This window comes from Glandiceps talaboti, chromosome 20 (assembly GCF_964340395.1).
Source record: "Glandiceps talaboti chromosome 20, keGlaTala1.1, whole genome shotgun sequence".
NCBI classification, from domain to species: Eukaryota; Metazoa; Hemichordata; class Enteropneusta; family Spengelidae; genus Glandiceps; species Glandiceps talaboti.
In genome coordinates this window covers 10,056,497-10,078,304 of record NC_135568.1, presented here as the reverse complement: position 1 = coordinate 10,078,304, position 21,808 = coordinate 10,056,497, and the positions used below count along the sequence as shown (strand labels likewise).

At 35.2% G+C, this 21,808-nt stretch overlaps 1 protein-coding gene across 1 annotated transcript in view; it reads left to right on the top strand.

The window, feature by feature from the left end:
- LOC144450538 (myosin-IIIb-like) overlaps nt 1–21,180 on the top strand; it is a 35,847-nt gene extending 14,667 nt beyond the window's left edge. The window contains exons 20-34 of the mRNA XM_078141183.1: nt 384–472; nt 958–1,087; nt 1,700–1,794; nt 3,758–3,844; nt 4,158–4,363; nt 4,851–4,962; nt 5,504–5,666; nt 6,244–6,324; nt 7,034–7,216; nt 14,064–14,248; nt 14,409–14,665; nt 15,372–15,587; nt 16,076–16,199; nt 17,000–17,109; nt 20,519–21,180. Coding sequence (XP_077997309.1) covers nt 384–472; nt 958–1,087; nt 1,700–1,794; nt 3,758–3,844; nt 4,158–4,363; nt 4,851–4,962; nt 5,504–5,666; nt 6,244–6,324; nt 7,034–7,216; nt 14,064–14,248; nt 14,409–14,665; nt 15,372–15,587; nt 16,076–16,199; nt 17,000–17,109; nt 20,519–20,663 — 2,183 coding nt within the window. The 3' untranslated portion in view covers nt 20,664–21,180. The remainder of the gene's footprint in view (nt 1–383; nt 473–957; nt 1,088–1,699; nt 1,795–3,757; nt 3,845–4,157; nt 4,364–4,850; nt 4,963–5,503; nt 5,667–6,243; nt 6,325–7,033; nt 7,217–14,063; nt 14,249–14,408; nt 14,666–15,371; nt 15,588–16,075; nt 16,200–16,999; nt 17,110–20,518) is intronic.
- The last annotated feature ends 628 nt before the right edge of the window (nt 21,181–21,808 follow it).

Below are 21,808 nucleotides of genomic sequence, written 5' to 3'. Positions count from 1 at the left end.
CATTTACAACCAGATCTTGTTACAAACAAGGAAAGTAAATATTGATAAATGAATTTGAGTAATAACCAATCCAAACCATGCTCAGATTCAAAGACTATGTCTATTACAACCAGTGACAGGCAAGCATTTACAACCAGAACTTGTTCATTATTCACACTATGATCTTGATTACAGGGTGATTATATCAACACAACAAAGGTGCCACTATCATCCACTTTTGTAAGCTACCACACCCAACAATAGTTTTAGTTTGTGCCTACCTCATTTTGCCGATACCTTGCTATCATGTTAACATATCTCCAACATCTACTTCAGAATCATTATTGATATATTTTCCGTTAGATTTGAGTTAAAATTGAACCGTTTCGTGTTTTCATTTGTAGATAAATTCTACAAGAACTTGAGTAGGAAGTACTATTGGAAACCACTGCAGCATGGCTTGTCATTTGGAATATACCATTATGCTGGAAAGGTAAGACGGAATATACCACTATATGAGAAAGGTAGAGATGGAATATGATATCTTTATGAATATTCTTGTATAAAGTTAAAAATGAAGTGTTAGTAGTCCTACTGGACTAGCTGTTGTTTTTGAGTGGCAACAGTTTCCCGTCCTATCCTGGATGCTTCTTCAGCTGACTTACGATCTAGCGACAGGTGGTTGGTGACACATGACAGAGTTGAATTGTCATGTGATCTAATGACAGGTGGTTGGTCACATGACAGAGTAGAATTGTCATGTGATAATGAGAATCGTTGAGGAATTTTTTCAACAACAGTGTTGTATGTACCTGCAAAATTATGACGTAGTCCTCCTTTTCTTAATTTGGTATAGGTTAAATATAATCATTTCTTCACTTGTTGAATTTTTCCAGGTTACATGATTATTAGAATTGTCGAGGAATTTTTATTGTCGGGATAAGTTATAATCGCTTGTCACATTTTGAATTTTTCAAGGTCTACTATGAAGCGTCAAATTTTCTGGAAAAGAATCGTGACACACTGGCAGCTGACATTATATTGTTACTACGGTCTTCTGACATGCCATTGGTGAGGACTTTGTTTGAAAGACAACTCACAAGGACAGGTAAGTTAGGGGGTATTACTATAATGTGCCTCCCTTGCTTAATGTTGCAGTATCTTTGTAGACTCATAGGGAAATGTAATGTCAAGTGTTTCCCTAGATTAGCCCCCACAGTATGATCACAAGGTAAGTTACGGTGTACAGTGTCTTCCTAATTTGACTTTTTGTTCAGTTTATAATGATAAATGATAGGCAAGTTAGGGTGTACTGTACATTTTACTTAACATTTTATTGAACTAACAATAATGAGTAAGTTAAGAAGTACAGTGTCTCCCTACTTTGACTTTTTAGCTCACAATTGTAGGCAAGTTAGGGTGTACTGTGACTCCCTAGTTTAACATTTTATTGAATTAACAGGGATAAGTTAAGGTATACAGTGTCTCGCTAGACTAACCCATTTATTTTGCTCTAAAGGTAAGTTAAGGTGTACTATATCTCCCTAGTTTGATGATTATTGAGGTCACAATTAGAGCTATGTGTAAAATGTTACAATTACATATCTGGTATATTTTACAGGACTATTCCCCATTCCTTCTTGCACGGATGCTCCTCTACAGGTAAGATATTTACCAGTTTTCACCTTTTATTTTTGTTGTTTATTTTTGTCCAACACAGGTAACCTTGCTGATGGTAAACCTAGAGATGACTTTATCCGGTCACAACCCGCCCAGGTCATCAAACAAAGGGCTCTTCAGATACCAAACAGAAAGGTAGTAAATTTAACAGGGTCAAGTTTGTCACTAGTTCTCACAGCTCATGGTGTTGCTGGGTGTGGCTCTCAGTGTTAATGGGTGTGGCACATCTGTTGCTGGGTGTGGCTCTTAGTGTTACCATGTGTGTCATTGGTGTTACTGGTATGACAGTGTAACTATGTGTGACACTGGGTGCTTTCTGTCTCATTTCTTCTGGACTACATTGCATTGTTAGGTTAAATTAATATTTCATCAAAACAAGTTGAAATGCTTTCTTGTCCATAAATAGTTCCTTCCTTGGAATGTATTCCACTTCACTCTGTGTCTGTATCTCTGTCTCTTCCTCCCTCCCACTCTCCCTCTTTCCCTCCCTCCAGTCACAGCTCTGTCTGTCTCTGATTCTCTCTTTCCCTCTCTGTCTCAGTCTCTGTCTCGCTGTGTGTGTGTGTGTGTGTATCTCTCTCTCTCTCTCTCTCTCTCTCTCTCTCTCTCTCTCTCTCTCTCTCTCTCTCTCTCTCTCTCTCTCTCTCTCTCTCTCTCTCTCTCTCTCTCTCTCTCTCTCTCTCTCTCTCTCTCTCTCCCCTCACACACACTCTCTCTCTCACTCACTCTCTGTCTCTGTCTCTGTCTCTGTCTCTGTCTCTCTATCTCTCTCTCCATCATTCATTCATTCCTTCATTCATTTCACTATCCTAATACTGATTTCATTGGGTTCTGTGTTGTTCTATATGCCAGTCTATCACCATTTCATCATTACTAGGTGTTGATAAAGTATCATGTTCACTAACTTTGTAACTCTATTCCTATCAGTATCTTCTTTTCTTCATCTCTCTAACTGACTTGACTCTGTTATACTACGTAGTATTATGCCACTATTTGTCTTAGATTTTTTGTGTCGATATATAATTTCCATATCATCTGGTCTTGTTCTTCAGCCTGTTCCCACCCGATTAGTTAAAGTTGTGTTGTTTATTAATACATTAAAGTGACCATATGGATTTTTCAAGTAGGAAGCCATGATAAGATTGTTTTATAAATTAAAAATCCAAAATAAATACCCAATCCTCATCCATATGGCCACTTTAAAGCTGCACTAGCTGTGACTTGAATGTTTTTTGAAACTGTTTTGTCAGATAAAATGACTTGCTCTATTAATATTGTATACCCTGAACAGTGTTAAATCACCTGTGGGTAAACATATTAGTGTAGCTGTAAACGTGATATGATACAGCAAGTCCATTGAAATTGAAATTGAAATTTAGGTCCACACCCTAAAAACAGCGCCCTCAAAGTGATCACAATTTCAACCTGTTCCTGTAATGCTTATAAGTTATAGACAAAATTAACCTTTAATTATCATGTACAGTTCTAATTATTGGTATTTTAACAATTTTCAATCAATATATTGTTGGTTTTCTGATCTAAAAAATAATACCCCAGTTACAGCAAGTGCACCTTTGAACTGTATGACCCGTACTGTAATCCCACTTGTCCTATATTGCCGTTCGCAGTGTTGTTATAAATCATGATAAATTCTCTTAAAGTGGCACAAGCTAAGTTTATAAACCTTTTTACTCAACTGAAAATACCTACATAAAACCTTGATTAAACTATCCTAGTGTAATATTTATGTTGATGCATACCTTCTATGATATTACAGTTGCCTTCTGGTTTTGTTAGAAGGGTTTATTGCCTAGTATGGATTTCTTGACATTTTTTGATACATATAAAAATTATGTCATCTGATTGTTTATATGTTATATCTTAATGCCATATTTGAGTTTAGTCAATTGTAAAGTGTGCTTCAGTAAGTATAGTATGAGTGACTTTTTAAATATGCAGCATAAATCTTGTCCAAAAATTATAAACTCAGCTTGTGCCCCTTTAAGGTAGAACGAGCCTCAGAAATGAAAATCTCAAACATTAAACCTCCAACTGTGTCTGTGATTATTAAAACCAAGACATTGTCATTTCCATGTAGATCCATAGTGCTATATTTTCAAGAGGGAATGATAGCGGTCCAGTCACACAGAGTAGAAACAAGATGACAGTTGCATCATACTTCAGGGTAAGTCAGAAATTTTCATTTCAATATTTACCCTTAGTGTGCAGATGTTTGCTAAGGTGATGTAAACTTGTTTGAGTTGCTTACAAAAATTAACTACAACAATATGGTTTATTGTCCTCTGTGTGTTTGTTTTCAATTGTGATTGTGTGTGTGTGTGTGTGTGTGTGTGTTTGTTTGTTTGTTTGTTTGTTTATGTGTATTAATAATAAACTATATTTATTCAGGGTAGTTCAAATAAGTGTTACAGTACTTTCCATTGAGGCCCTCAGTGTTTGTTTGTTTGTTTATGTGTGTGTTTGTTTGTTTGTTTTAGTACTCTCTTATGGAGCTTCTATCCAAGATGGTGGCTGGCACACCTCATTTTGTGCGCTGTATCAAACCTAACGACTATAAAAGTCCTGGACAGTATGATCACCAAAAAGTGATGACACAACTCAAGTACACCGGTGTGTTGGAGACAACTAGAATACGACGACAAGGTTACTCTCACAGGATTACTTTTGCAGACTTTGTTCGTCGGTAAGTTGGCATTTTTTAAAGTCCATAGAAGGTTTGGTTGTTGACCTGGCAATTGTTTCTCAACTCAAATTAGGTGTTATGAATTACAGTAGACATGTTGGCTTTGTTGTTAATAGAATACTTCATGTGCTGAGGCATGGTCAAAGATACTAAGTTTTGAATTTTTAGAAAAATGGAAAAGGGAGGGGGCTTCACATTTTATTTGACAAGTCTCACTAATTTCCCCCAGCCCACACCCCTCCCCTCCACACATGCACACACATACACACATATATATATATATTCGCACACACACATGCACACACACACACAACACACACACACAATACACACACACACAAACACACACACATACATACATACACATATGCACACACACACGCACACACACACACACACACACACACACACACATGCAGACACACACACACCCTATGTAATTATTGAAGGCTTTCTTTAAGTCATTCTTATCTGTTTATCTTCACAGATATAAAATCATTGCCTTCAACATGAGTGACCCATACCCAGAGACAGAGGAAACTTGTGAAGAGATCTTGACAAAGTGTAAACTTGAAAACTGGCTAATGGGCAAGACTAAGGTAAGTACAACAAAACACTGTATTCTCTGGTTGTGGAAAAGACAAAAGATTTTATACTTTGGCCACTGGGAGTGCTACTCAGAAACAAGGCAGTGAGTACCAAGTGCATAATTCCAGCTAGATATACTATAATTACACTATCAAGAAAACAATATGGTTGCACTGAAGTAGCCATCAAGCATAACCATTTGAACCTGTGTATGCAGGAGATGGTCTTGTTTCATAGGGAAATCGTGGTGAATTAAGTAAATCTAGTTCGCTATATTTTAGTTATACATTTTTTGAAGTCATTCAAGTTAGTTGTAAAAATATTGAAATGATGGAGGTCCTGTTAAAACTGATTGTAAAATAATATAAGTGGTACCCCTAAGTTAGTTGTAAAACCTAAGTGGAACCCCTAAGTTGGTTTTAAAACAAAATAACGGAACCCCTAAACAAAACAATTATAACTCGAACCCTAAACAAGTTGTAATGATAACTGTATGGCAGCATGTATCTATAGTTTCATGATGCCATATTTCTCTGCTGATATTCATTGTAGGTGTTCTTGAAGTACTACCACATAGAGAAGTTAGACCGACAACTTGAATTCTATCACAAAATAGCTATCCGTATGCAGGCCAGGATGAAGGCCAGGGTTCAAAGAGTGAAGTATAAGAGAATGTTACAAAGGAGATGGAAATGTGCAATAATGGTACAAAAATGTAAGTAAAATGTGACAATGTAAGTAATGAGTCCTCTAACTTCAAACCCAAGTTAATTTGTGTCTCTCGACATAATTTTGGTTCAGATTTTTCTTTTGCAAATATGTATTAGGGAAGTTACAGTTTTATAGTTTGTATGGTGTTGCAATTTTATCCGCATGTTCCAAGCTTTCCTCGTCGAGAAAATCTCAGAAATTTTAAGAAATATAAATAAAAATATCAAATTTAAGGGGGCTCTTAGTCGGCATTATAGGTGTAATATTGATGTGGTTAATTAATCGGTCGTATTATGATATATGATATCTTCCTGTCGTATTTTGTAAATTTATGGAATTTAAGGGTGAAACTTAAAATAATGACTCCTGTGTATAAATGAATGGTTTAATCAGATTCTAAGCCTTCCAGCAATGTTGTATTTGTTATTTTTTTTAATGTATTCAAAGTAACAATATTGATAAAAACGTATGATATAAGGATTTTAAATCTTGTTCTTATAAAATGCATGTGTTTTTATCCCGTCTCGCCCAAATTTGTGATAATTTGCATGTTATGCATGTTGTGCCCCAATTATTAACAGGTGTAAGGGGTTGGATAACAAGAATGCAGTACAGAGAAATACAGCACCGTAGATGGATGGCAGCATATAAAATACAACGGGGTAAGTTAAAACATGGAAACGAATAGACCGCTGCCCTCTAGAGTTTCAATAGCGTTGTAACATCAACGCTACACACCTGTTATTGATAAAAGATTATAATGTTTGGCCACTGGGGACGCTGTTTGGAAGCATCTGTTTGCAAGAAGTGAGGGCCAGCATCAAAAATAGCTGTGGTGCACATTGAAAATTGTCTTCTTCCAGTGTTAAGTTGAAGGCAATCATCAAAATAGTTCTCCTTTCTGTGTATTCAATCATATGATTTTAAAGGGGAGTGCCACTGCAGAAAATACAGACATTTTCATAATCTTTTGGTTCTTGAGAGACATATTTCTCTACATCACATGTATTATGCACAATTGCCGAAAAACCGTAGGTTGAAACTTGTTTCCCATTCATTGTTCAGTGTATGTTCTCGTCATTCATTTTCTCATGGGCATCAGCCAAACTTTTCGTTCTTGAGAATCACTTACTTTACGTGTAATTTCTGAGAAGCACAAATTATTCATTCATTATTCAGTTGATATTGAAGTCAGCAGTATATGCACATATAATAAAAAAACAAAAATGTTGATGAGACCTTGTTACCTTCAAATCAAACATACAATTTTACTTGTGGCAAATTATCGGTGACTAGGCAAACGTCTCCGGTAAATTCTACATTTTGATTTGTGGCTCGTATTCTGACGTAGGTATGTTTGTATCTGTACAGCTGTCAAGGGGTACTTAGCCAGGAAGCGGTACAGTGAAGATCTTGAACGCACTCTCTTTGCAACCATCAAAATCCAGTCAGCCTTCAGAGGGTACCTCGCCAGACAACAGTGCAAGAAACTCCATGCTACTATTGTAAAGGAACACAGACAACATGAGAAAAAGATCATTAAAGCCCAAGCAGGTGAGCTACTACTGCCCCTCAAAATTGAGATGTCTTTACCTTCTTTGATTGAAATGGACTGTTCCATTCAGTGTAGAAAGGAGTGTTCTATTTTATTTGGGGTGCACTAGTTTGATTATTTGGGTGAGTTTTATTCTGTGTTGCATGTTCCTAGGTCTGAACTTTCTTCCCGAATGCATGGCAGTATAAAAGATTTCACTTGGCGGTTTTGCCTTTGTTTGTGTTTGTGTGTGTGTGTGTTTGTTTGTTTGTTTGTTTGCTTGTATGTGTTGGGGGGGGGGGGGGGGGGGGTCACATATTTGGATGGGCCTGTATTGACAATTGTAACATAAATGCAGAAATTTCTCTACAAAATAACCTCATGGGAGTCTTCAAAAATTGCGTACAAAATACAAAAAACGCAATCTTATTTCATCAAGCTAATAAACTCACTGATTTGTGACTATTTTGTCTGCCAAAATGTGAGATAATTATAGTGAGTTTAAAAATTTCACCTGGGGATTCAGAATTACTATTAAAAATCCCGAAACCTATCTCAACAAAAATTTTACTAAACACTGCTACATTTTATCATCTGGTTTAACAAAAATCTTACCAACAGATATTTGTTGAGTCATGATAAAATGTAGCAGTCACAGTGTTAGTAAAATGTTGACAGTGTTTTGTTTGAGGTTTTGTGATATTAATTTTAATTTTATTTCCCTTGATGTTGAAGTTGAACGAGGTCGCAGTCAATACTTTTTCATTGATGTCAATTATTTGTTGTCAAGTGAAATCTAACAGCATCATTTTACCCAATCTCTGCATGACAAAGAATTCAATCCGGCAATATTTCACACTTTTAGCAATTGTTTCACAGCATGGCATGTTAAACAGTTTTGATGTGGCTGTCATGTTTTTCACAAGACATACAATATCCATACTTTGCAAGTTGATCAGTAATTTATTATGATCAATATTGCACCCTCTAGAGACAATCTACATCAGAATGACTTTTATCCAACTTTCAGTTATGTTACTTTGGATTTCAAATTTCATGTTATTCTAAATTTGTAATTTGTAATGCTTTAGAAACTATAGTGGAATCGTGAAGGTCTATTTTATCATAGTACATGTACAGCGACACAAATATTTTCACCTACAGGTGATTCCATAGTGTTCAGGGTGTACAATATCTAGTCTCAGTTACCCATTCTCTCTCTTCCGAGGGCTTTGATTACAAGACGTCCCCAAATGAGAGTCTGAGGAAACCACGTTCCAACTACCCCGCTATGGAAGTCACACAATACATTTCTTCCAAGCATAAAAAATGGGCTTACGAGGTCTGTTTGTTGTAATTAATAAATATCAGTCGCTTGAGAAGTGATAATCTGTAGTGGAGCTACCCAAATTGTTCTGCCTGCAATGTTGGATATGAAGTACTCCCCATGATGCACTGCTTCAGCTGCTACTTCCGTCGAGGACGAGTTGGAACTTGGTTTTCCCAGACTCTTGTTTGGAGAGGTCTCAAGGCAGAGCCCCCAGTGGCAAAGGAGTCTGGGTAACCGAGACTATGCGGTATTATGATTAAGTCATTATATCTAATGAAACAGTTTCAAAAAATATTCTAGGTCCAGCTAGTGCAGTTTTGATTCATTTATGACAATTCCAATTTCTCTTGAATTTCCCTTCAAATTGGTTTATTTTTCTGAGTCACACAATCAAATCTAAGTCCCCATCAAATTACGATACTTCAGAAAATTCTATAACTTTGTCTGAGAATTGACGCAATAATCTGAAATTTGAAAAAACAAAAGTTATTCTGATTCAAACACTAACTTGACACACACCAACATCACCATTGCACAATAATTGCATGAAATCTTATTTTTCTCAAAAAATTATATAAAATGCTAATTCTGTATCTTCTTACTTTTTTCGCTTCTATTCTCCCACCCCATGTAACTTTTTATTTTGCAAAATTTGAACACTTCTTAATACTCACTTCCATTCCTCACTTATTCTTTAAAATCACTTCATAATTTTTTCAAACTCACAACAAAAGAGGCAAGTAAACGTGTTATCAGGCTTTCTTTTGAAAGAAAAGAACGAAAAATTTCATTTGAGAAAAAAGAGAGAAAGGAGTCAAAGAAAAGAAAGAGGAAAGTTCTGGCTTTTTCTGACGAAGTTCAACTTATCGGTTACAAAAAAACAGCCGACGATTGTCAGCCCAAAGTTCTGACGACAAGAGACCGATTAGCTACTAAAAAAACAAGTGAAGGTTTTCGGCCTACAATCCTAGTTAATGAAGTTGCTAGTAATGAAACTGATGAGGATTTTCAGTCCCAAGTTCAGATTTTAAGAGATGAATCTGGTACTAAGAATATCAGAACAAAAGAAAGTGAACAGGTCATTTCAAGAATACCTGGTCCACGCACTATTCGTCGAAATTTAGTACATGAATTAGAACACTATTTTGAAGGTATTGTCAGGAAAGAAAACCAAGATTTCAGAAAAGTAACACAAAATATCCATGTTATTTCAAAAGCTGAGGATTGTGAAGGCTCTCAGCAGCAGATAAACAGTGTCGACAGAACAAATAATGATTCTGTACCACAAAGTGAACACAGCTCTCACCGAAACAACGACCTTAATGCTCAGAATATTGATATTGCTATGGAAACAAGTGCACTAGAGGAAAGAATTACAAACAAAACTGACTCAACACATCAAAGTAATCAATCAAACATTGATGTTGCTATGGGAACCAGTAAATTTGAAGAAAGGAGTATGAACGTTGCAAATAATTTGAATAATTATTCAAAAGGTGATTCAGATATCGAAATAAACAATGAAAGTGATGAAATTAAAGCAGCCAGGACTCGTCAAGAAAATCAATTCGTGGTGACTGGTAAACATGCTTTGAGAAATGCAGAGGAGACGTCTACCGCACAAAGATTTCCAGAAACTCCAATTGAAGCAGCTCAGATGGTTACTGACGTGATGGAGGCATCCATCAACCATCACCTAAATGACGGGATGGTACAAATGGACGTTGATAAGGTGGAGAAGTCTTTCCAGACATTGAACGTCAAGGAAGAACAATTATTATTGATGCAGACAGGTTAAATAATTTATTTAAATTTATTTAAATTTATTTAAATTTATTTGTTTTAAATGGAGTTTTCTTCCCACTCCAAATCCCAATGCAGATTGTGTATATACTTCCCAATCCACATTGTGCGCACTTTCATGCACCTCGTTATCCAGCACTTTTACCCTTTGGTTGATGAGTTGTCATGTTTTAGGTTTCAGTGTCGTGTAAGGAGACATTTTTTGTATGAAATATACGTGAAAAAATTATTTCCAGTTTTTGGTGTGTTTAAAACGATTAGGGTAGATAGGTATGGGATATATTCATGAAATTGAGACAAAGAATTCAATTTTAAAAAACTGACATTTATAAGAATTGAAATTTAAAAATGACAAACAACAAACGATTAACACATTCATTGGTTGAAATGATAACGCAGACCACTAATTATTGATAATATTTTCATACAAAAAGTCCTACTTAGAACTACCAGACTATAAACTAAATTTGTTTGGCAACACTTGAGATCCACCTAGTCTAGGCTAGGATAGTGTTACAATCTCTCTCTCTCTCCACATATAGTCAAATTGACAAATTCTACTGAGAATCTAGCAAAACCTCCTGCTGTGAAAGAGTGAACAGTGCCTGTCAGTAGTAATCCATCACACATACTGACAGGCAGTTGTAATAAGTTACTTCGTTCAAATTACTACAAATTCAAACTCCAGACTTAAAGTAAGTCACATGAGAACATGATAAAGTCATCACGTTTATATCAATGCTCTGATAGCATTAAACTACTGCTGTCAGACAGTAAGAACAGAATGCCATGCTAAATAAAGCCATTTGACTATATGGTGGAGATCCACCCATCTTATAGGTATATGGAAAGTGTGGAGTGCTGCTAAACAAGTATATTTTATGGTCTAGTTTTTGTCTAGAGCTGTTCTTGTTTCAGTGCTAACTTTGACATACAATTTTTACCAGATACATATATAGTTACACTTACAAGATTACTCAGGTATAAGCACTTTGTTCCTAAATCTGGTACATACATGTTTCAGCTTAAATACAGTGTTGCTCGAGTATAAGCCCGGGGCTCCTAATGATTTATAGGAAATTTGGATTTATACTAAATGAATGAATGATTATGAAAATTATCAGTACATGTACACTGCATTTGAGGTGAATTATATGTACATTGTGGATGTGAGGAAAAGAGGATGGTTGGGGAGGAAGGGGATTATATAAGAAAATGTTCTCATTAAAGTGTTCATCAAATGAATTAATGATGTTACACTATAAATACCTAGATGTTGGGGGAGGGGGAGGGAGGGAGGGAGGGAGGCACTAAATGCATTTCACATAAAACATTTTGGAACTAGCAAAAAATAACCATGCACAACTAAAAGTGAAAAATAAGTCATTTTTAAATAAAAAATTTCTTTCATATTCACATACAGCCAGGAACAGTTTAGAATAGTTACCGTTATTTTAATATCCACTGAGCTTGGATAATCTTGTGATACAAACTTAGCGTGAAAGAGCCAGGCGTTCCTTCCACACATACAACCCATGACACCAAAGTCAAGTGTTTTCTGTATGTACCACAATCATTTATAGCACCCATATCAAGTGTAATAGTATACTGTTTCATTTGGTAATTGACCACATTAGAAAGGCCACATGCTAGGCTTGTAAATAGACCAATTGAAACAGTATACTTATACACTTGATATGAATGCTATAAAGGAGTGTACCTAGCCCATAGAGAAAGTGCTTTACTTCAGTGTTACTTGTTGTTTAATGACTCACTCACAGTGGGGTAGTGAGCGTGATTACATAAACAGACCAATGGCTGAAACCTTTCAGACTAGATACAAACTTAGCACTGGAACTCTGTGCACTTGTAGTTGTGATTTACTAGATGTCATGTCAACCTTGTAATATATTTTTGACCTTTTGTGTAATTTGTATGTTGTAATTTGTATTTTCATTGAAATATATATGTCTAGAATTTTCATTCAAATATCTGTTTATTTTTCTTAGCATGTGTAACACTCACACAGCATGTTATGATTTAAACTGCAAAACAGTTTTGTACTAAAATTTCCATGGGTTTTGTACCAGAACACCACAATGACTCAATTTTTCCATGACGATTCTGTTCAGTTTTTAGAATGCTGTAGTGAAATGATGTGTGTACTAACTGCTGCATCGTTTTATTTTATTTGTAACTTGATCAGTTTTGTATCACCCAGCACTTTCTTTACTCGTTACCATGTCAACTATATGTCTTTCTGTATTTGTATTCTTGATAAATGAAAAACTTAGATTGTTGGTTGTTTACGAAGTCAACCACTGTACGTACAAGAATACATTCCTAAAAAGATGGAAAGTAAAATAATATGGTTGAGAATGGCAATGTTTTTTTCTGATTTTTGTTTCAGTTTAATGTATTGTCTATAGCATGATCTGAGGATAATTTGTATTTATTTATGTTAATTGTATTCGTGAGAATTGAAGTTGTATGCAAATGTTATGTTAATTATTCCTTATCAATATAGAAGATAAATTGACCTCATAGTCATTATGTAAAAAGCATAATATTAATGAATGTTTTGGAGTCAAGAACACTTGAAAGTTAACTCACCCGCTTTATTTTGGTGTGCCTTCCACACCAACTTTTGTGATACCATAGAGATAGACACACACAAACACCCCCCCCCCCCCACACACACACACACTCACAAATACACGTGCGTGCACACACAGACAACGTAAATACAAACACACACAAACACACACACATGTGCACATATGCACCCATACACACAAATACACACACACACTCACACACAACTACGCACATATGCACACACACACAAATACACACATATGCACACACACTCACACACAACTACGCACATATGCACACACGCAGACACAAATGCACACGTATGCACACACACACACACACACACACAAATACACACACACACACACACACACACAAATGCACACATATAGATATATCTAAACTCTCAAGTGGCCTACATTACACTCTCCATGGTATTCTTGATACTGTCAAAGTAGTAGTATTTGTAAGTGTTGTAGAACTTGTCAAAGTATCTAGTGAACATCACGCTTCAAGTTTGGCAGACTTTTTTGTTGCTTTACAAACATATTTTTACACTGGTCATTGAGCCTTCAGTTTTTCTAAGATATATACAAACTAAAACTATTGTCACAGCATGTTGATACACCAGTGATAAGCTATTGAATGGACATTGGTTTAATGATAGTCTCAGTGGGGAGGCGTCTCTTAAAACTGGTTTAGAGTTACATGAACTTGCAGTGCTGTTTTGGGACTTCCAATGTTTACACTATCTTGATCACAGGGTGATTAGAATCCCACAACAGAGCCAGAGGAACTGCTATCACCCACTTGTGTAATCTACCACATTGAACAACAATAGATTTAGTTTGTGTCTATCTTAGTAAACTGAAGACTGGATTACCAGAGTTGTATGAGATCTTAAAAATGAAATAAATAGCCAATTCCGACATTTGATAGTTAAACAACAGTAGAATATAACCATGAATGATAGGAAATGAATGTATTCTATATCGATATTATACAAGGTCTTTTAGTTCTTGTCTACACTTGGTGATATGTTTATGTATTAGTTTGTTTATCTTTGTTTACCTGTTTTGTTTATCTTTGTTTTCATCTTTTTGTTCACTGTTTGTTTATCTGTTTATTTTTGTCAGCTGTGAGAGGTTACCTCGCTAGGAAGCAGTACAGGATTATCAAGAGTGAACTTGATAACAAGAAGTGGGACGCCACTATTTTACTACAACGTTGGTTTCGTATGTGGAAGAAGAAGTCCTTGTATCAACAAGTATTACTGTACAAATCACAACAAGAAACATGGGGGATTTTCTTCTTACAACAGGTACGTAGTGATTTTGTTACAACCAGAGAAGATGCACCTTTCGGCTCCTACCCCTTTTTCAAGGGCAACAACTGTGGTCAGCAGTTTTGTAATCAGATGAACACCATCAACTCTCACCTTTGAACTAATGACCTTTCAACTCTAAACCCCTTCTTCTAAGATCAACAACTGTGGCCAGGAGTTTTACAATCAGATGAACAACATCGACTCTCCAGCATTACCAGACCTGATGACCATTTCTGAAAGAGCGCCACCTAGTGGCGGCAAAGAAGTAGACGGTGTGGAGTTGTCAGACGAACGTCGACGACACTTATTGAAAGCTGGACTAGTGAAAGTACCACAATCTCCACAGGATACTGAGTACTATAACAGTGTTACTGAGGATGACGTCTCACGGAGGAAAGGAAGAAAAACTGGGTATGTGAGAACTAAATTTATACAACAAAAGTCTTACTAATATTGCTTCATTTTATCATCTTGCTTAACAAATATCTATGTTGGTAAGAGTTTTATTCAGCCAGGCAATAAAATGTAGCAATGTTTGTAAGATTTTTGTCAAGTTGAGCTAGATGAATGTAGCACTGTTGGTAAGATAGTTTTTGAGCCAGATGATAAAATGTAGCAATGTTAGTAAGATTTTTGTTGATAAAATGTAGCAATGTTTGTAAGATTTTTGTTGAGCCAGACGATAAAATGTAGCAATGTTTGTAAGATTTTTGTTGATAAAATGTAGCAATGTTAGTAAGATTTTTGTTGAGCCAGATGATAAAATGTAGCAATGTTTGTAAGATTTTTGTTGAGCCAGACGATAAAATGTAGCAATGTTAGTAAGATTTTTGTTGATAAAATGTAGCAATGTTTGTAAGATTTTTGTTGAGCCAGATGATAAAATGTAGCAATGTTTGTTAGATTTTTCTTGAGCCAGCCAATAAAATGTAGCAATGTTTGTAAGATTTTTGTTGAGCCAGACGATAAAATGTAGCGATGTTCGTAAGATTTTTGTTCAGCCAGACGATGTTTTGTGTCAGGTTTCTTGCTTTTGATTGTAATGCCTCACAAATAACCATGGAGAAAGAAAATTTGTAAAAAAAAATCAAGTTCCAAGTTTGTTTTTCTCTACTAGTGAATTAAAGCTTCTGACGTCAAGTAGTGATATGGAGTACTATAACAGTCTCTCAGATGAAATGCCATCTTCTCCAAGTGATCATGGTCACGAAATGACCAATGGCTATGCTGAGCTCTCATCACCAGGACAACCATCACCACGGAAACCAATCACCCCTACAAAAGAGGATCCATTGTATGCTCAAGTTGACCACAAGAAGAAGAAAATAAACAGGTACATAGCTTATTTGAGAAATGAGAGTAAAACACAAACATTTATAATCATGAGGTACCAAAGTCAATATGTCATGTGCTGGTTATTATAAAGACAAAAGATTGAACAGTTTGGCCACTGGGGGCGCTATTTGATAGCCGGTTTTATCAGAGGTGTGGGCCAGCATAAGGTACCTGAGTCGATATATCATGTGCTGGTCATTATAAAGACAAAAGATTGAAATGTTTGGCCACTGGGGGCGCTATTTGATAGCAGGTATTATCAGAGGTGTGGGCCAGCATTGTTCAGTACTGTAGAGTCCTTTGAGAAATCACTCTTTCTAAATGTTTCATGACAAATGTTGAAAACAGTCTAGGTTAATTTAGATGGTTCTCAATTTGTCGTTTTCAATTATTGAAGATTTAGGAACTTGTGAATTTTTGTTGACATGAGTTTTCCTAACTGACAAACAAGTTTCACTCTTGGTTTTTTTTCTTTGAATTGTAAAGACCAAACAGATTTTCCAGCTACAGTTCACCTACCCATTCGATGAGTACTGATGAAAATGGCAGTCTCCATGGATTCGGTTACCATGGTGAAAATTCAAGAACATCATCAGTGGATAAAGATAAGGTTTGTTTGATGTGGTTGATTTGCTGAACTTTGAGACAATTTCATAGCAGTCATGATTTCCTGTGAAATATATTTCTTGTAGTATGAACTTGAATTTCATTATGATAGATTATATTTTGTTTAAATTATTACAGTATATTAACAAATTTATGGACAAAGTTACTGTTACTGTAGTCCTGGCTTTGATAATGGCAACTGTAAAGATCTTTAAATTCCAATGACCTGGTCAGCCACTGCCCACTTCAAATTTTTGAAAAATCTAGAAATGAACATCCAATTGAACATTAGAAATATGATATTAGTTAAAATGATATTTTTGTACAAAAAAGGTGAAAATGTTTTCATAAAATATTCTATTTAATATAATGTTAATGTTACTGTGTAACTTTTATAGTATAAAGGGTATGCCAATCAAAGAAATACAGGCATTAACTCTATGATATGTAGCACCTTCCCCCAACCCCCACCATCACCCCCTGACCGTTGTGGACATGTGTGAATGTTCATATTTGGCCCCCCGTAAATAGCAGGTTATGCAGCATATTAGCAATATATTTACATATATCAGACATCCGTCAGCAACATGATCAAAATAGGATAATTTTTACTTTGATTTCCACTGTGCTATCCTAAAGTGTGTCTATACAGTCGCAAAGGAAGGGATGATATGATAAGGACCACCCCCCACCCCCCCCCCCCCCCAGCAATGCATTTTACAGTTTACTCCCCCCCCCACCACCACACACACACACACAAATAAACTTGGCTTATTCCCCTTGGAATCTTTTTTACACCCTTAGGTCACTTCAAATGGGCAAGCAAACCAGATCGAGGTGCAGGCAGATATCAACTACCAACCAGACCTTGAAACACAAACTTCTCTGGAAACTGGTGAATCTATCCAACCAAGGTAATTAAAAAAACTGCATTTTTACTCATATAAATAATGGCTGAATAAGACATTAATTAAAAAATTACATTTTGGTGTAAATATTTCAAGTCACAGCTCAGTAAAACCTGTCATTATTTTAAGACTGTAACATGTCAGAGGTGTAGAGAATGCTGGCAATTACAATTGGTCAGGGATTTTTTTTTGAAATAGTTGCCTGCTGAAAGTTCCGAGGAATTTTATAAACATTAACTTTCTTTATTTACTTATGTTTTCTTTTTTAACTTTTTTTAAAGTGAAACTTGTAATTATGCAATCCTCAAGTATGACAAAGACTATCCTGTGTATTTCAAATAATCGCCCAATAATATTATAATAAAATATATTAATGATTATATGCACACCAGAATATGCAAGCTTAGACATTAGAGAAAGCAACGTTTATGATGGAAATGATAAAAACATGCACTCAACATCATCATGATATGCAAATGACATCATGGTATGCAAATACCATCAATGACACGATATGCAAATAAAATGCACTGACATCATGATATGCAAATACCATCAATGACATGATATGCAAATAAAATGCACTGACATCATGATATGCAAATACCAGCAATTATGTGATATGCAAATACCAGCAATTATATGATATGCAAATACCAGCAATTATATGATATGCAAATACCAGTAATTATATGATATGCAAATACCAGTAATAAATACACTAATATCATGATATGCAAATACATACACTGACATGATATGCAAATACACACACTGACATGATATGCAAATGCCCACACTGACATGATATGCAAATACACACACTGACATCATGATATGCAAATACCCACACTGACATGATATGCAAATATCCACACTGACTTGATATGCAAATACCCACACTGCCTTGATATGCAAATACACACACTGACATGATATGCAAATACCCACACTGACATGATATGCAAATACCCACACTGCCTTGATATGCAAATACCACTCTTACATTATGATATGGCAATAACCACAATGACATCATCATATGCAAATAACCAAAATGACATCACGTATGCAAATGACTACAAGGAAACACTTTTAGACAGTGATTACACTGGTTTGATCATCACAAATCTTGTTTAGAATGGCTTTAGACTGGTTGAAGAATGATTTAAAATCAAGTAATTATTTGTATATTACCAGTGCACATCTCTCCCTATCCTTTCCAAAAACAACAAAGTAAAAACAAGCCAATTCATCACTAAATTCAACTTATTACATATGCGTAGAGTGAGCCAATCATAATACTTTCAGCTACCGTACCCGTTTGCATTATTATACTAATTTCGTTTCATTTCATTTTCGTCATTGAATGCATCCCAGCTTCTCCCACATGGAAGTGATTCATGTTTGAAGGTAATATGTAGTCCAGTGACTGAACATCGTGTTCAACTCTCGTGTATACATCTTCACAAATTGAAATTTGCTTTGTACAATTTTGTCTAAATTTTAGATGTCTATACTGCAAGCAATTTCTATAGCAAAACTTAAATATACTAAACTAAGCTTGTTTGTCAATTTTGTAGAAGTAGTCATGTGACTTCAGTTTTTCTTTTTTTGTCTTCCACCTTTTCTGCATTTTTTTTTCACTTCATTCATGCAACACCACTTCCTGATATATGCACTCACATATCAACTTACCATTAACACTTTTTGATAGAAGAAACCAGTGAATACTGAACATAAAAGTACATAATTTAGTTACTGTACAATTTTATTTGATTTTTTTATAGTGTTTGTTGTTTGTGATGTCAAATTATTAGTAGTTAGACGCTTGAACACGTCGTATCATTGAATTACATGAATATTTCCCGACACTTCAAATTTACTGTTAATTTCATTTAATACCCAAAATAACAAGTTATCCTGCAAGTACTTTTCTAAACATCCCAGTCTTTTCCTTGCTACCTATGTATTTGTCTTCATTTTGTTTCTGTATTGTGATGTTTCGATGTTCAAAAACATGAAGGGCAATGTGTTAGTGATTGCTACCAGTCGGATGAGACATGGTGAAGCAGGCTGCATACATGAAAATCAATGTATGTATGTGTGTGTCTGTCTGTCTGTCTGTCTCTGTCTGTCTGTATGTATGTATGTATGTATGTATGTATGTATGTATGTATGTATGTGTGTGTGTATGTATGTATGTATGTATGTATGTATGTATGTATGTATGTATGTATGATGGGGCATGCATCATACATTTTAATCAGGCATATGACACAATCATAATCTTAATTTATAGATAACATTAATGATTTCATGTTTGATATATACCAATCACAATCATGCCTCAAACCATTAATAAAATGATTACAAGATGGCGGATGACATAATGATTAGGCAGGCGATTGTGTGCATGACAGAGAGTCAAGTTAGAAATGACAGAAAACAGGCTTTATGTATGATCAGCCTGCTATTTGCTAATGAACAATATATACAGTCTGACAAGCGTTTAGGGGGACGTGGGTTCAATTTCTACATGTGTCACTTTTCTTTCCTCATTTATAACAAGAACAAAATATTTTGACATGATTTAGTATTTGACATAATGTCAAGGTCCACATTATTTAGGGATAATTTTTCTCTTGGAGCTGAATTTTTTCTAGAAAAGAAATCTTATGAACCAGATATGAAATTTTACTAAAGTATGCTGTCTGAAGTTGTATTACTGTAATTATGTGCCTCTATCAGTTTAGACATTTAGAGTATTAAGGTATTCTACCCACACAACTAAACATTGCATATGTATACAACAATGGAATTTAAGCTATGGGCATGCTAAGATAGTCGCAAACTAAAACTGTTATTGCAACGTTGATATAAACTAACAAGATACATTGATGTAACTACACTCACAGCAGGGTGGCATCTCTAATAGCAAGATTATCTCAGGTGGCTGCACATTATATCTTTATGCTGTCTTGATTACAATGTTCTTAAGGCACCACTTTCGCCCATTTTTTGTAATCCAGCACATGCAATAACAATCGTTTTAGTTTGTGTCTATCTTAGTTTGCCGATAGCTTGATTTCCATAGTAGTATTGTTTTTAAGAATGTAACTTAAGTTGATCAATGGGTGTTTCCAGGGAATGAGTCAAGATTACAGAAATATTTTTGATGAATTTTAGGACTTCATTATGGTGTTTAAGAAAGTTGATCTCCACAAATAGATTTGTAGGTTATGCCTCAATCTTTATAACCCCGGTATCTGTAACTGGAAATATTAACACAAGAAATAGTGAAGTTACAATTACCGGGGGTTCTACTAGACTTTCTTGACTATTAAAATCTATAATAAATGAAAAGTCTTTATATATATCATACTTATGCCATGATCCTCTATGTGTACTTCAGGACCACATCAGCTGGGCAAGGTCATGGGTCAATGGATGAAAAACTAATGCCAAGTATGGATAATGGTGAAATCAAAATGGATTCCAGTGGACGGTTCAATATTCATTCCATTTTACGAAAGCCTACTTCATCCTATATCATGTAAAAATATGATGTCATCGTGTGAGATTATGATGTCATCGTGTGAGATTATGATGTCATCATGTGAGATTATGATGTCATCATGTGAGATAATGATGTCATGTGAGATTATGATGTCATGTGAGATTATGATGTCATCGTGTGAGATTATGATGTCATCGTGTGAGATTATGATGTCATCATGTGATATTATGATGTCATCATGTGAGATTATGATATCATCGTGTGCAATTATGATGTCATCATGTGCAATTACGATGTCATCATGTGAGATTATGATGTCATCATGTGAGATAATGATGTTATCATGTGAGATAATGGTGTCATCATGTGAGATTATGATGTCATCGTGTGAGATTATGGTGTCATCGTGTGAGATTATGATGTCATCATGTGATATTATGATGTCATTGTGTGAGGCTATTATGTCATATGAATGCACGATGTTTTTATATGAGATTATGTCATAATGCTAGATTATGATGTCATGATGTGAACTTGTGATGTCATCATATGAGATTATGATGTCATCAAGACTGTGGTGTCATTAAGTCTGTCAAGTTATCTACAAATTAGAAAGATAATGTGATCAGGAAAATAGTCATTCACATCAACCTTTCATCTCGGTTTATTTTTTGATGTGATCAATTCCTGCATTTATATGCAATAAGAGAATATTTACTGCATACTTTATAAAAACATTTTAAAAAATACAAAACAGAAAAAAGTAACACTGTTCACTAGTTTGTTAACTTTGTCTTTACATTTATCCAAGTTGCCCAGATTTGACAATTTGAACTTGACCTTGAACTAATCTGACATTTACTAGTCATTGTATAAGTCAAAGGATAAACCCCTCTGACTTGTATGTTAATGTGTTACCATGGTTATTAATGAATATAACATATCAGCTAATATTTATGAAAATTCACCATAGATATTTTTTACCCAATTTCTCGAGATATTTTGAAGTAATTATAAATTGATTCACTTAATACCTCTGACAAAAAAAATAATTCTGGCCAAAGTATATTATTAATGATCTAGTCTAGAGGGTATCTGTGGATTTGACTTCCCCACGTCTAGAGGAATGAGGTCCTGAGATGAAATTTCAAATTCAAACAAAGCCATCCACACAGCAATTGAGAT